The sequence below is a fragment of the Trichophyton verrucosum genome (genome assembly GCF_000151505.1).
Source record: "Trichophyton verrucosum HKI 0517 chromosome Unknown contig00392_1.f1.exp, whole genome shotgun sequence".
Lineage (NCBI taxonomy): Eukaryota > Fungi > Ascomycota > Eurotiomycetes > Onygenales > Arthrodermataceae > Trichophyton > Trichophyton verrucosum.
The window spans coordinates 45,506-58,249 of record NW_003315372.1 but is presented as its reverse complement, the minus strand read 5'-3'; the positions used below and the strand labels follow the sequence as shown (position 1 = coordinate 58,249).

Here is a 12,744-nt window from a genome sequence, read left to right as displayed (position 1 = left end):
CTAAGTCGCTTTACGCCTTTTTGAATGCATATTGGGAGAAGTCGAAGGAGTAGGCGGCGCCCTGGCTGTCGTCATCTTCCTCGACTGAATTGTCGCTGTTTGGTATGATCATATCCTCGCTTCCACCCTGAGAGATGGAGTTCTTCAATGCAGGAAGCGTGGCTGCAGTCTGTGTAGCAGTGATTTTGGGCGATTCAGTTGCATCGTTAGGTTTATCATCAGTGGGCTTTGGTGGCTGAAGACAGGTCATGGACTTTGACCGTGAAAGGGCATTTTGCTTCAGCCGTTGCAATGGCGTTGCTCGCAGCTGAGAGGAGAGAGTTCGCTTCAAGGATTTCCCGGGTGAACTATTGGAAGGTTCGCTCTGACCCGAAGGCTTGAATGCATATTTCTCTCGTAGATTCAGGTTATGGCGCTCTATGTTGTAGTTCAGTACACTCTCGAATAGTGCTGGGTCGGAATCAGCGTCTACAGTCTGACTATTGGCTGAAGCAGATGCCACGAGCGAGTCTCTCTTAGATGATTTGGTTGAACTGTCTTGCAAGTTGGTGATGGGGGTAGATTCGGCGTGGAAAGTCGGAGGAAGAGGCCGGCTCGATGATGAAGCCTGTGTGGAACTGGGGGCGGCGACAATCTCTTTAGCTACGCCTTGACTGGGAGACAGGGCAGCTTCCTGATCGGAAAAAACATGGAGCTTGCTGCTCTTCCGCTTTTTGCTTGTTGTGTCCTTGCGAGACAAAGGTGATTGTCCGGAGCCGGCAAAGAAGGGACTCACTTCAGTCATAGCTCCCGTGATATTCTCTTCACTAGCATCCGAACAGAGACGCTGTCTCTTCTGAACTTGAGGCGGCGGCAGTTCGGAGGCAGATCTAAGGAACGCTTCTGCGCGCCGGGCACGATCAGTTGGAGTGTTTGGTATCGAGGCCGCACTTCTGGTGACACTGGGAGGAGTCGATACCCGGTTTGCAGCTAGGGAGTATCGGCCACCATTTCGACCCATCAATGGCCGATTTGGTCCAGATGAAGGGGTCATTGAGTTTGGATCTAGCTCAGAAAGCGGAATGCGCTTTGGTGTGAAGAACTCCTGTATCTCTCGGACGGGTTTCTTCTCATCCGATAAGGTGATAGATTGTCGTCCAGTTCGGACCAGTCTCTCTCGCTCTGGGTACGACCGTTTGAGCTCAATGGGTTCCTTGGTAATTGGATCAAGGTCACCACATGCAATCCCAATGGCTACATGGGGCTCTAGAAGAGTACCGATGTAGGGCATATCCTCTCCATTCCCGCCGTCCGGCAGTGGGTTAAGCATAACCAAGGTCTTTGCAATGGGGCAGAACACTCGTTGGTGCAGAAAAGTGAGTTCCGCTCGTTTGAAGTTCTCGAGATATCCTGGAGGCACACGATTTGATCCCTCGAATTGGACCATCCTGACAACTCGATCCACTGTCTTGTGCTTCCTGATACTCCGGTATGCAGTCTTCAGTCCCATTTTAGGGATGTTAGTGAGATAGTCACAGCCGCTAAGAATGCACATATGACGAAAGTTCTCATCAGTCCAGCCTATCATACTTATATCTCGGCAAGCAGTAAAGTCTCCCCTGTTGATCTCTATACAGTCGCCATTCTTGTCGAGTTTAGACAGAAGCCGCTTGGCACCGAAGACAAGCATATCGGAGTCCTCTGAGATGATTCCATTGATGATTCCCTGTTTCTCCAGGTATACCAATTGGGGATCTGCTTCATACGGCGCCACGAGATATTTGATCTTGTGCTTCTTCAGTTCTTCAATCAAGACGCGGGCCATGTAGGGTGTCACGTCAACAGCCTTTTGGAATTCTTGATATGCCTCAGTAGTCCTGCCTCTTCGCATGTGTTCTTCACCTAATTTCTTGCTCTCTTCTCGCCTGGCTGCCCTAGACGCTTCCGTAGCCTCTTTGCTAGGCAGCATCCCCCCATCAAACACGATATATGGGGTAACTCCATAGTGCTGAAGCATCCGTATGCGACCTATGGCAAAATCAACATATCTACGCCTACAGGTCAGCACCTAGCCTTATTTGGGGGTTGTATATTTGTAAAAAGTTTGAGCGTACTTTGTGGTAGGCTTGCCGAGTACCAGTTCGTATGCACACGCAATTGTCCCTCTATGTAACCACCCATATGCATCGACCCCGAGAGTCTGACCCGCGAACTTCTTTATATTGCAAGGCTTCTGGATCGACTTCAACAGCCCGTGGAGCCCTGCAAGTATGGTTAGTAGCTGTATCTCCAAGGAGGTGTTACCTCTTAACATACCCGAAATGCCCATGATGACCGTCACAACTTACAACCCCCCCAGATCCCAACTCTGGTCCAGCTCAGTCAGGAACTGGTAAAGCTTGTACGGCAATGATCCATGGATAGCACTCAAGCCGAGGGGGTAAACAGAGCACCTCGCAGCGTCCAAGGGAAACAATGAAGGTCAAGTCTTTCTCGTTCTTTGCTTGCAAAGCAACTTCGACGCGCTGGAAGACGCGGTTTCCAAGATGGTCACGTGGAAGGCGCTCGACCTCTTGTTATCGCCATCAACAAAAGAAATTGATATTGGAACTATTGAAACCGAGTATTGACTTGTTTCAAGGCAGAGAGGACGCGGAAACGGTTGTTATCGTGTATACAGCGCTGTACGGAGTAGTTTCTCTTGTTTGTTTATAAAATTGCGCGGGTGGGAGTTTTACGAATGTACTCCGTACTCTATCAGAGATGTTTTAATATGGGGCGTACGGAGTATACAACAGTAAATATCCAAACATCTAACACATACGTCCATGTCAAAGGACAGTATGTCAGTCATCTCAATACTTCATACTAGTAAATACATTTAATATGCAGTATCGCCGTTCCTTTTTTTTTTTTTTGCTTCGTCTTTTCGTCTGATCTTTGAAAGTTCGAAAGTTGAAAGGTTGAAGTTAATTTATAGTTTACACGTGACTATGACTCAGCAAGGGACACCGCCTTATTTTGCCGTTATCTTGATAAAAAGTGAAAAAAAAATAAAAAATAAAAAATAAAAAAAAAGGACATAAAATTTGAGGAGCCAAAGACTGGAAGAAACGCAGCTTGGAGCAGGCAGAAAAATGACAAAGAATCTGAATAAAATCACCAAGAAGCTCTCCAAGAAGAAGGGGAAGCTAGACTCTCTACATGAGAAAAGCAGAGATGCAGTTCGCTTGCGACGAGCTGGTGGGAGGGAGGAGAAGCTAGCTCGAGCAGCAGCGACAACAATGAAGGGAAGACAGATATACGGTGAGTTTGTACGTGCGATGCACATTATTATACTGGGTGCTCACATGCTGACTTGCGTGTAGTTGATAGAGTAGCTTTCTTTAGAGATCATACAAAAGACCTAGAGGCGCCCCTAACGTCAGAAGGTGCTGTCAGCTTACTCCGGCAGTACGTTACTTCTCCCACTGGCAGAATTGAACTCTGGCGCTATATAGAGTGTGATTATACTAACCAACTGTGTGTAGATACCTAGACCGACTCAAGCCAGAGCTACAGGAAGAGCAGGAAGCTCGACGGAAAGGCAGACCTCCAAGCAAGCGCCAGGAAGTCTTGACAGAGAAAATCGAAGCTGAAGAAAAGGAATATCAGACCGGCTTTTGGATGCCAGACCTAGAATGCGAGGACAGTTTGCGTCGACTGCGCAATTGGAATGAGGATTGGTCTGCAATGAGCAACCTCAAATTCGTCAGACTCAGTAAGGCCGGAGATAAACGGCCGTCACTGTTCCCGCCCAAGGGGCTGTCATGATCTTATCTACGGAATTTCCACAATGATACCATACTCTGTATATCCTTGATCTTTGGACATGAAATAATGACTTTATGACGTCGCTCCAGGTGGCACGCCACATATACAAACGCCTATCAGTGCGGCTAAAAAACAACTACTTATACTCTTTTTATGGATGACACGGAATACCCATCACGACTGGAGTCCTCTATTGCATAAAATATAAACATAGCCTGTCAATTGCGAATTTTCGACATATCAAGTCTCTATCGCTTCATGCTCCGTACAAAAATATCAAATGCACCGCTTAGTCAGCTTGTCTTCTATGTATGGAGCTGGCCCGGCAAGGACCCTGAGAGAAAAGACAAAGCTCCCTTTTTCACGGGGCAAGACGAACTGTCCTATCATGCGTTGTCCATTACTATGTCCCTAGGAGACATCCCGCGGCATGGAACAGGGATTAGGTACAGGGAAGGGTGTCCCTCGCGTGCTCGAGGGGAGTTATGAGTACCCCGAGGGCGATATAAAGACTAGAAGGGCGCTGCCAGTATGCTCCCCTTGAGGGAAAAAAAATTCTTCATTGTGATACCTGTTTTCTCTTCAGCTTTGGACATTCGTTATAGAGGTGAAACGGCTAGAGATCAAAAATGGGCATCAATTCAGAGGCGAACGGCCCTTCCTGTAGTCTACCTGCAGTCATTGGGAAGCAAGAGACTCGACGCCTACCAGTTACGCTGCTTTCTGGGTTTTTGGTGAGTATTGACCCTGCATAAGAAGTCTGTGAATCTGGTCTAACTACGGTGATACAGGGCAGTGGAAAGACTACACTACTCGAGCACATTCTCAAGTCGCCGGACCATGGCCTTAGGATTGCAGTCATTGTCAATGATATGAGCAAGTGAGTTCTCCAAGCATTCCCGCATGGATTCTACGTTACCGCAATGCTAATGCTTTGATCTCTCCCTAGGCTCAATATTGATGCTGCTCTCATAACACATCACAAAGTATCCCAGACGAAGGAGAAACTGATCCAGCTGCAGAATGGCTGTATCTGCTGCACTCTCCGTGGAGACTTACTCTCGGAACTGGCAAACTTGACCAAACAGAACGAGGTTGAATATGTCGTTATCGAGAGCACAGGCATTAGTGAACCTATGCAGGTTGCGGAGACTTTCACCGCAGAATTCAGCGCTGCGATGCTTGAAGCCGAGGATCAAATCGCGGATGCCGATGAAGATAGCAAAAAGATTCTTGCCGAAATGTACGTGTGTCTTACTCCTTACCTGGTCTTTTTCTATAGCTAGACTATTCGTTGACTTGTTATGCCCTACAAATGCAGCGCGGAGTTGGGAGGCCTTCACACCTTAGCAAGCCTTGATACTACCGTGACGGTGATCGATGCGTTCAATCTGTTGTCAAATTTTGATACCACCGAGTTCCTTTCTGATCGCTATGGTGCAAAGGAGATTGTGCCGGAAGATGAACGTACCATCTCTGACCTCATGGTAGATCAGATCGAGTTTGCCGACGTGGTGATCATCAACAAGATAGAGACTGTTAATGAAGATACCCGTCGTCGGATTAAGCAGCTTGTGAACTTGTTGAATCCTGAGGCTAAAGTCTTGGAGGCTAGCTACTCAAAAGTTGATGTGCGAGAAATAATTGACACTAAAAGGTTCAATTTTCTCAAGGCAGCCTCAGGATCAGGGTGGCTACGAAGCCTGCACGAAATGACAATTATGAATACTGGTAACGGGCAGAGAATGGCTCCGAAACCCGAGACCCTGGAGTATGTTTTCCCTCACTTTATATTTCACCCCTTTTGCCTTTAATTGTAAACTGCGTTATGGGTGCTGACATACCGATACATAGGTACGGTATCAACAATTTTGTATATACTGCAAGGAGGCCCTTTCACCCTCGTCACCTTTTTGCTCTTCTCCATGATAAATTCATCCTTCTCCAACATAGCGAAGGAGGAGATGAGGATGAAGACAATGAAGGTAACGAAGATGACAAAATGGATTTGGACGAGGAGGAGGGGGATGAGGGGGATGAAGATACAGAGAAACAGGGTGTGAGTGGGTTTGAACAACCTGATCCTGCAGTAATACTTGCAAACAAACGTTCACACGTCTTTGGGCCTGTTCTACGCTCCAAGGGATTTTTCTGGCTCGCAACTCGTCCCCTCCAGTTTGGAGAATGGAGCCAGGCAGGGGGCATGTTAACAGTAAGCTGCGGTGGTCCGTGGTTTGCCGAAGTGCCCAGCGATGCATGGCCAGAGGATGAAGATGTCCGCAAATCAATTGAAAACGACTTCAAAGGCGATTGGGGTGACAGAAGACAGGAGCTGGTGTTCATCGGTGAAGGAATCGATACAGAGAAGATCACTGCTCTCCTAGACAATTGTCTGCTCGATGACAAGGAGATGGCTAGGTGGGAGCGTGTCATGGGGAACAAAGAGTTGTCTAGAGATGAGAAAGCAGAATTACTGGGAACTATGTGGGAAGATGGCTGGGAAGACTGGCCTCCCTTTGAAATCGAGGGAGAAGACGAGGACGAGGAGGATATGGAGGAGACGAAGCCAAAGCATTACATTAGTGATTATTTGGGCCCTGCTAAGAAGGACGGCCATAAGCACCATCATCACCACCATCACCATAAAAATGGTGAGCGCAAAAAGAGTGCAAAGGCTGCCTGAACATCAACAGCAGCCGCACTCACTAGATGGGCTGAAATACGTTTGTATTCATTAAAAGTATTCATATTATTTCTCTCACTATTTAGTTATATCAGTCTGTGTAGTTATCAGGGGGTACTCTCCCTATGTTCGAATATCCTTTAATATTTCGCCATCGATATATCCCATGAGAATATGCCGCGATTGTAGCTTCGTCCATGGAAGCAGCATCAAGTTCTGGAATTGAATTGAATTGGTATCGCAATACTTTGGAGTTCGTACCTAAGTATACCTATTTCTCCTTAACCTTGGCTTCGGGATGATGGGGGACCCGTCACTTTTGCAACATGTGCTTTGACCAATCATTCGTCTTTAAGTTTCAAGCAAAAAACTTCACGTCTTTTTTGCTGGAGAATCTAAACATCGCCAAAACATCAACTACCATCCAACAGAACAATCAATCGCTGTCCTGTGCCAGTCACTCCATACACCACTATCACAATGTTCTCGATACGCTCATTGACCCGATCGGTTCCTCGAACCCTCTCCAGATCCATCGCCACGTCTGCTGCGAGACCTTTGCAGCGATCTGCTTTCTTCCAGCCAACATGGAAGCTCATGTCTCGCCCTTCATACGCTGCCTTCTCTACCTCAAGACCTAGATTTGAGGCTGCTGGCCAAGGTGAGATGAATCTGTTCTTCTTTATAATCCTTTAGGATCGAGTGTTGGCCTGCTAACTGGTGCAATAGTCGATGTCGAGCTTGCAGCCAAGTTCCAGGAAGAGCTTGCCCTGGAGACTGAGAGCGGAGAAACCGAGGAGCTCCCTGAGTCTGTCAAGTATTTCCTTGACAATGGCCCATTTGAGGTGAATACTCATAATTTATTTGCTATAGAACTGGCACTGACAGGAGATTAGATCATCGACAAGGCCGGAGAAGAAGAGGTCGTCTTGACCCGGAAGTTTGGTGATGAAAAGTATGCCGAGCACCGAACACTCTAATATACACCACAAATACTAACTATGTCTATAGCATCCGCGTCTCTTTCACAATTGCCGACCTCCAGAACATCAACCCTGAAGAAGATTTCGCCGACAGTGCCCTTCAAGACGAGCTCGAGATGGACCAATCCCGCTCCAACAAAGACGCTTCTCCCGAGGAGAACATTGATGAGCAGCCCTTGGAACCCGGCTACCTTGCCCGCGTCGACGTTACCATTGAGAAACCAGGCAAGGGTGCCATGCACGTTGATGCTGTTGCCCGTGATGGCTTGATCCAGATTGAAAACGTTTCCTACTTCTCTAAGGCTGAGCTCGCTACCGCTGAGACTCCCGATAAGGAATGGGAGCGCCAGAGCTTGTATGCCGGCCCACCATTCGGCAACTTGGACGAGGAGCTCCAGACCCTCATCGAGCGCTACCTTGATGAGCGAGGTATCGATACCGCTCTTGCTTCCTTCGTTCCTGACTACATTGACTTCAAGGAGCAGAGGGAATACGTTCGCTGGCTTGGAAGTATGTTTCTTTTACCTCTTACTATTATCCCTCTTTAATGGTATCTTATGCTAACATTTCGTCGCAGACCTCAAGGGCTTCGTTGGAAACAACTAAGTCTTGATTTCCCCGCCTTAAAATGTAATATTCTCCACATTCTTCGTTCTTCAGGTTGGTAGGCATGGGACTGCTGGAGTTGAGGAGGCTGGAGCTGAGATATTGAAAAACAAATTCACCTGTAACATATAACTAAATAATGCAATATCAACTCCTGTATTATGATTCTCAAAGCAATTCTATTCCCGTAATTCTAGGAAGCATAATTACATTATTGATACGTGCGGATTTTATTCATCAATATTTAAGGGTAGTAATTCAATCATATTCGAGATCATTAGTGCAAAAATTAAAACTCCATAGCGTTCCGGTCATCGTCGGTTCGTTCTCTCTTAGCTGGCCGTTCGTCACTGTTTAGCTTTGCAACAAACGAGCGGAAATAATCAATATATGGCTTCAGGCTGGTTTTCTCATAATCCTGAATTCTCCTCGGCTTGGCAGCAGTGTCAGTTTCATCGTGACCACTGCCACTATCAGATCCAGGCATTTGATCCCGCTGGTTGGCCTGTGATGGGTTCCAAGAATTGATTTCATCCAGCAGTTGGAATAGAGTGGGTGTATCTAGAGGATTGAAATCGTCCACCTTTCTGATATCAATTGGCACACATACCCTTCCGGTTCCTGGGTGGACAACAAACGGACTCTTAAGCAAATGGATCAGTTTCTTACTGACTTCAGCATCAAGTCGAGGGTATGTATATTCCAAAACGATGTCTTGCTTTGCTTCTAGTAGCGCTTTTGTATCGAGACCGCGGGAATTTGCTTTTGCAACAGTGTCAATATCAGCCCATTTGCTGCTGCTCGATCGCCCGGGCGCGGAATCCCATTTCTTCTGTAATGCTGCCCTTAGTGTTTTGTCAGGAAGCAATTCGATCAGTCGAGCGGCTTGGTCCGGCCTGCTGAATGGGTCCTGGTCTACTAGGACGGTAGAAGCGAAATATTCTCGTAGGGTGTCAAGGCTTCGAGTAATATGTGGATGTAGCGGCCGTCTCAGGTTGACACGTTTTCCGCTCTGACTGCCGCCGCGGACAACTTCCAGGTATTCGGCGATGGCTCTTCGTCTGTCATCTGGAAGATTTCGTGCCCTTTTATCACAGACCCATGCGTGGGCTCCTCTTCGACCAGAGTACACCCATAAAATGTGTTGGAACCCAAAATCTTCTCGTAGGGCTGCGTCGATCACTTTGATGGACATTGTAACAAACGCCCAGCATTTGAGACAGATATTGGCTTTACTACAACATGTTCTTATATCATCGTAATCAGTCAAGTCAATATCAAAGACAAGCTCTTTTGAAATAGGCTTGAAGGCGCCCGGTTTCCGTAGGGTTTTGCGATCTCGTGGGTTTGTGCTATAAACAGGACCGATTTCAAAACGGGAAGGATTTAATCGCATAACGTCTTTGTGAAGGCTATGAAAGGAAATCAGCTTAAAACCACTTTGCGGCAAAAAGGTGTAAACGTACGCATCTGCAGTCTGAAACGATTGGTACCGTAGATAAGCATCGTTTGGAAGTGTAAAGGCAAACTCTCGATTACCAAAGTCCGTCGACGGTTTCACCCCGTGATTAAGCCATTGAAAGAGGTACTTGAATGGGAACAGGCGTTGATAAAAGGCGGACATAAACTCCGGGTCGGTTTGAGCTAGTGAAGGTGCGGGCTTACTGTTATCAACAGAGTAAGTCGTTTGATATCAGCCATTGGTATTTCAAAGCGCTCTCTCTTACTCTGGTATTTGAATAGCATCTGAGTCTGGGAACTCCTCGTCATCGTCATCGTCATCATCATCGTCAAATATGTTCTCTAGTTTGAAACTCTTCTTCACCGATGTATCTTCCTCTTCCTTCGGGCTATTGACTTCGGCGTCTTTCTCCTCCTTGTTATCCTTGGTGACTGCATTTTTATTTTCGGTCTTTGGGATATCGTCTGACGGGGGAGCATCCGGCAGCACTTCATCGTCTTTTCCCTCCATGTCTGAGTCTTTTCAAGCTGTCAACGGCCGTTTATCCTCTGTTCTCTTGCATGGACGTTCGTTGATATTAGTCGAAGCCCAGCTAATTAAGCTACACGCGCGCGACGCGTCTACAGCGCGTAACTATCTAGCTAGGGCTTAGGGCTTCTAGATTACATCATACTTTTCACGTGACCGGCTAAAAACCCTAAATATCTAAAAAAAGAAAAGAAAAAAACTTCTTTCAACTTCCTTCCATCGTTTTCTTTTTTTCTCCTTTAACGCCGCGCATTAGTTATATCAACCGGCATCAAGGGCCAGATAGTATAAAGAACGGGGGTCAGTGTTTGCCCCTGGCCTCATAGTTATATGAATTTGTGATGAGTCGTTCGGAGCTGGGACCCGAAATAAAGCCCTTTGCCATGCTTGATACCTGAATCGCCTATATAATTTGCTCAGAGAATCCAACAGTGGAGTCGCCATCAACGCCTTTTGGCAGCCGGGGATCGGGAAAAACAGAGCCGTGCCAACTCTAGGCCCGGCATTTTTGTTCCTAGCGTCGGGCCTTTGCTCCCTCGCATTTCCTTATACTGTCTGGAGCTCCCGCCAATAAGTAGCCTTTTGTTTTACTTATTGACGGCCTCCACATATTTTGGCCGAACAGCACAGGATACATACCAATTTCCAAGGACTTTTCTCTAGGATTTAGCATTTCTCTTCTCGTCTTTATTATACAAAATCTGCTGCGTATAATTATTTCTTAGCAAGGGAACCAGTCCCACGAGCCATTGGTCCGTCCGGTCAGTATGTCTGTGACGTCCATAGAATTGGCATCTCCAGCCCGGGTCCACGCTACCCCCAAGTCTTCACAGCTGGTGTTAGAGGCCATAGGGAGCAGTGCGGAGAACGTTACCAGTCATGGTGTACATCGAGACCCAGATGATAGCAGTGACGAGGAGGTTGCCAGTACCTTTTCTGTCCCACCTGTTTCGAGGACAAAAGCCGCGGTTATTATTGCTTCAGCGTCGAGCATGGTACTGATGAACTCCGTACTGACTGGTATACTTACTGTGGGACTGCCAGTCATTGCAGCTGATATTGGACTTGGGGACAGCTTACTTCTATGGTACGTTACCTCCTTGCCTGTAGAGGATACCTGGATTCTTATTGATATTCTTTCAGGCCAGCCTCTGTTTATGGATTGACCTGTGGTTGCACGCTTCTTCTCTCCGGATCCCTTGCGGATGTGATTGGCAGCCGACCGATCTACCTTGCGGGATGTGGTATCCTCTCTGCCTTTACCCTTGGATGTGGCCTTGTTAAGACTGGTATTCAACTCATTATGTTCCGCGCTATGTCCGGAATCGCCATGTCTCTGTGCCTCCCTAGTGCCGTGAGCATTATCACTGCTGCCTTCGCGCCAGGCGGACGAAGGAATATCGCCTTTGCATGCTTGGGTGCGGCGCAGCCCGTCGGATTCTCGCTTGGTATAGTCCTTGGAGGTGTTCTGATTGCAAGCATTGGATGGAGATACGGATATTACATCGTTGCAGGTGTCAACGTCCTAGTCCTTATTGTCGCCTTCTGGCAAATTCCTGCAGACCCCCGGAAAGTAGTCCCGGTAACCTGGAAGAGATTAACAACTGAGATTGACTGGGTTGGGACTCTCCTCATCAGTGCATCCCTTGGGTTGTTCTCTTATGCTTTGTCGTACGTTGAGTCATGATTCCGCGATCCTCTTAGGTTTTGCATGGGCTTGCCGCTAACGAGAACTTCTAGAACCATCAGCGTGTCGATCCGTGAGTTGGCCAAGCCAGGTAACGCTGTGGCCCTGGCTCTCTCGGCAGTTTGCCTTGCAGGGTTTGTCTTCTGGATTCATCGTCAAGAACGACTTGGTCGTGTCGCCATGGTGCCACCAAACTTGTTTAAGTCCACCACTAACGCTCCTCGCCGGGCCCGAAACTTCACCTGCGTGTGTATCTCAGTCTTCTTTACCTGGGCACTTTTCAATTCTTTCCAGTTCTTCACCACCCTCTACTTCCAGGAACTCCAGGGGAACTCGGCCCTTATGGCCTCCGTTAAGTATATCCCCATGGTTATATCGGGCCTCGTCATTAATATTGTCACCGGTTTCCTTGTAAAGCGAGTTTCTGCGGATATTCTCTGTACTTGTGCGGCCGTTGCGTCTTCAATCGCTCCATTACTTATGGCAATCGCCCGTCCGGAATGGAGCTACTGGACCGCTACATTCTTCGCAACTATTTTAATACCCGTCTCTGCTGATACACTTTTCACAGTGTCAAACCTTGTGATTACTTCTGCGTTCCCTCCGAAAACCCATGGGCTAGCTGGTGGGGTGTTCAACACTATATCTCAAATTGGCATGTCAGTTGGCATCGCCATTACTGCAGTGGCCTCTAACTCTGTGGTCGAACATGAGCTCCCCCACACAGACCGAAAAACAGCCTTGCTCAAGGGATACAGAGCTACATATTGGATCTCCTTTGGAGCTGCTGTGATGATGGTCGCATTGAGTCTATGGGGATTGCGGAGTATCGGAAAGATTGGACTAAAGAAGGAGTAAGTGGGTTTCCTTTTATCGGTATTTAGACGATTTAAAAAGAATTATACATGGAGCCAAGGTGTTATCTAATTAAATTATAAAATTCAATATTGAATCGAAAAAAACAAGTCTGAATTAATTGATCACGCTTTAACTTTCAGCCCCT

The 12,744-nt window shown here is 47.2% G+C and overlaps 6 protein-coding genes across 6 annotated transcripts; 4 read left to right on the top strand and 2 right to left on the bottom strand.

Moving 5' to 3' along the window:
* Positions 1–10: 10 nt before the first annotated feature.
* On the bottom strand, positions 11–2,308 carry TRV_05186 (exonuclease, putative; the record flags this gene model as incomplete). The annotated part of the gene is made up of 3 exons (XM_003020689.1): positions 11–2,027; positions 2,094–2,241; positions 2,296–2,308. The coding sequence occupies 3 exons, from the start codon at positions 2,306–2,308 to the stop codon at positions 11–13; spliced, it is 2,178 nt and encodes a 725-aa protein (XP_003020735.1).
* An 808-nt stretch (positions 2,309–3,116) lies between these two features.
* TRV_05185 (uncharacterized protein) lies at positions 3,117–3,792 on the top strand (the record flags this gene model as incomplete). Its single annotated transcript, XM_003020688.1, has 3 exons — positions 3,117–3,285; positions 3,348–3,432; positions 3,510–3,792. 3 exons carry the CDS (start codon positions 3,117–3,119, stop codon positions 3,790–3,792), a joined length of 537 nt encoding a protein of 178 aa, XP_003020734.1.
* A 629-nt stretch (positions 3,793–4,421) lies between these two features.
* On the top strand, positions 4,422–6,475 carry TRV_05184 (uncharacterized protein; the record flags this gene model as incomplete). Its single annotated transcript, XM_003020687.1, has 5 exons — positions 4,422–4,526; positions 4,584–4,672; positions 4,742–5,035; positions 5,114–5,563; positions 5,647–6,475. 5 exons carry the CDS (start codon positions 4,422–4,424, stop codon positions 6,473–6,475), a joined length of 1,767 nt encoding a protein of 588 aa, XP_003020733.1.
* Positions 6,476–6,955: 480 nt separating this feature from the next.
* Positions 6,956–8,006, top strand: TRV_05183 (regulatory protein SUAPRGA1; the record flags this gene model as incomplete). Its single annotated transcript, XM_003020686.1, has 4 exons — positions 6,956–7,136; positions 7,205–7,320; positions 7,372–7,430; positions 7,487–8,006. 4 exons carry the CDS (start codon positions 6,956–6,958, stop codon positions 8,004–8,006), a joined length of 876 nt encoding a protein of 291 aa, XP_003020732.1.
* Positions 8,007–8,353: 347 nt separating this feature from the next.
* TRV_05182 (uncharacterized protein) lies at positions 8,354–10,036 on the bottom strand (the record flags this gene model as incomplete). Its single annotated transcript, XM_003020685.1, has 2 exons — positions 8,354–9,728; positions 9,792–10,036. The coding sequence occupies 2 exons, from the start codon at positions 10,034–10,036 to the stop codon at positions 8,354–8,356; spliced, it is 1,620 nt and encodes a 539-aa protein (XP_003020731.1).
* Positions 10,037–10,821: 785 nt separating this feature from the next.
* Positions 10,822–12,599, top strand: TRV_05181 (uncharacterized protein; the record flags this gene model as incomplete). The annotated part of the gene is made up of 3 exons (XM_003020684.1): positions 10,822–11,141; positions 11,198–11,725; positions 11,795–12,599. The coding sequence occupies 3 exons, from the start codon at positions 10,822–10,824 to the stop codon at positions 12,597–12,599; spliced, it is 1,653 nt and encodes a 550-aa protein (XP_003020730.1).
* Positions 12,600–12,744: the final 145 nt, after the last annotated feature.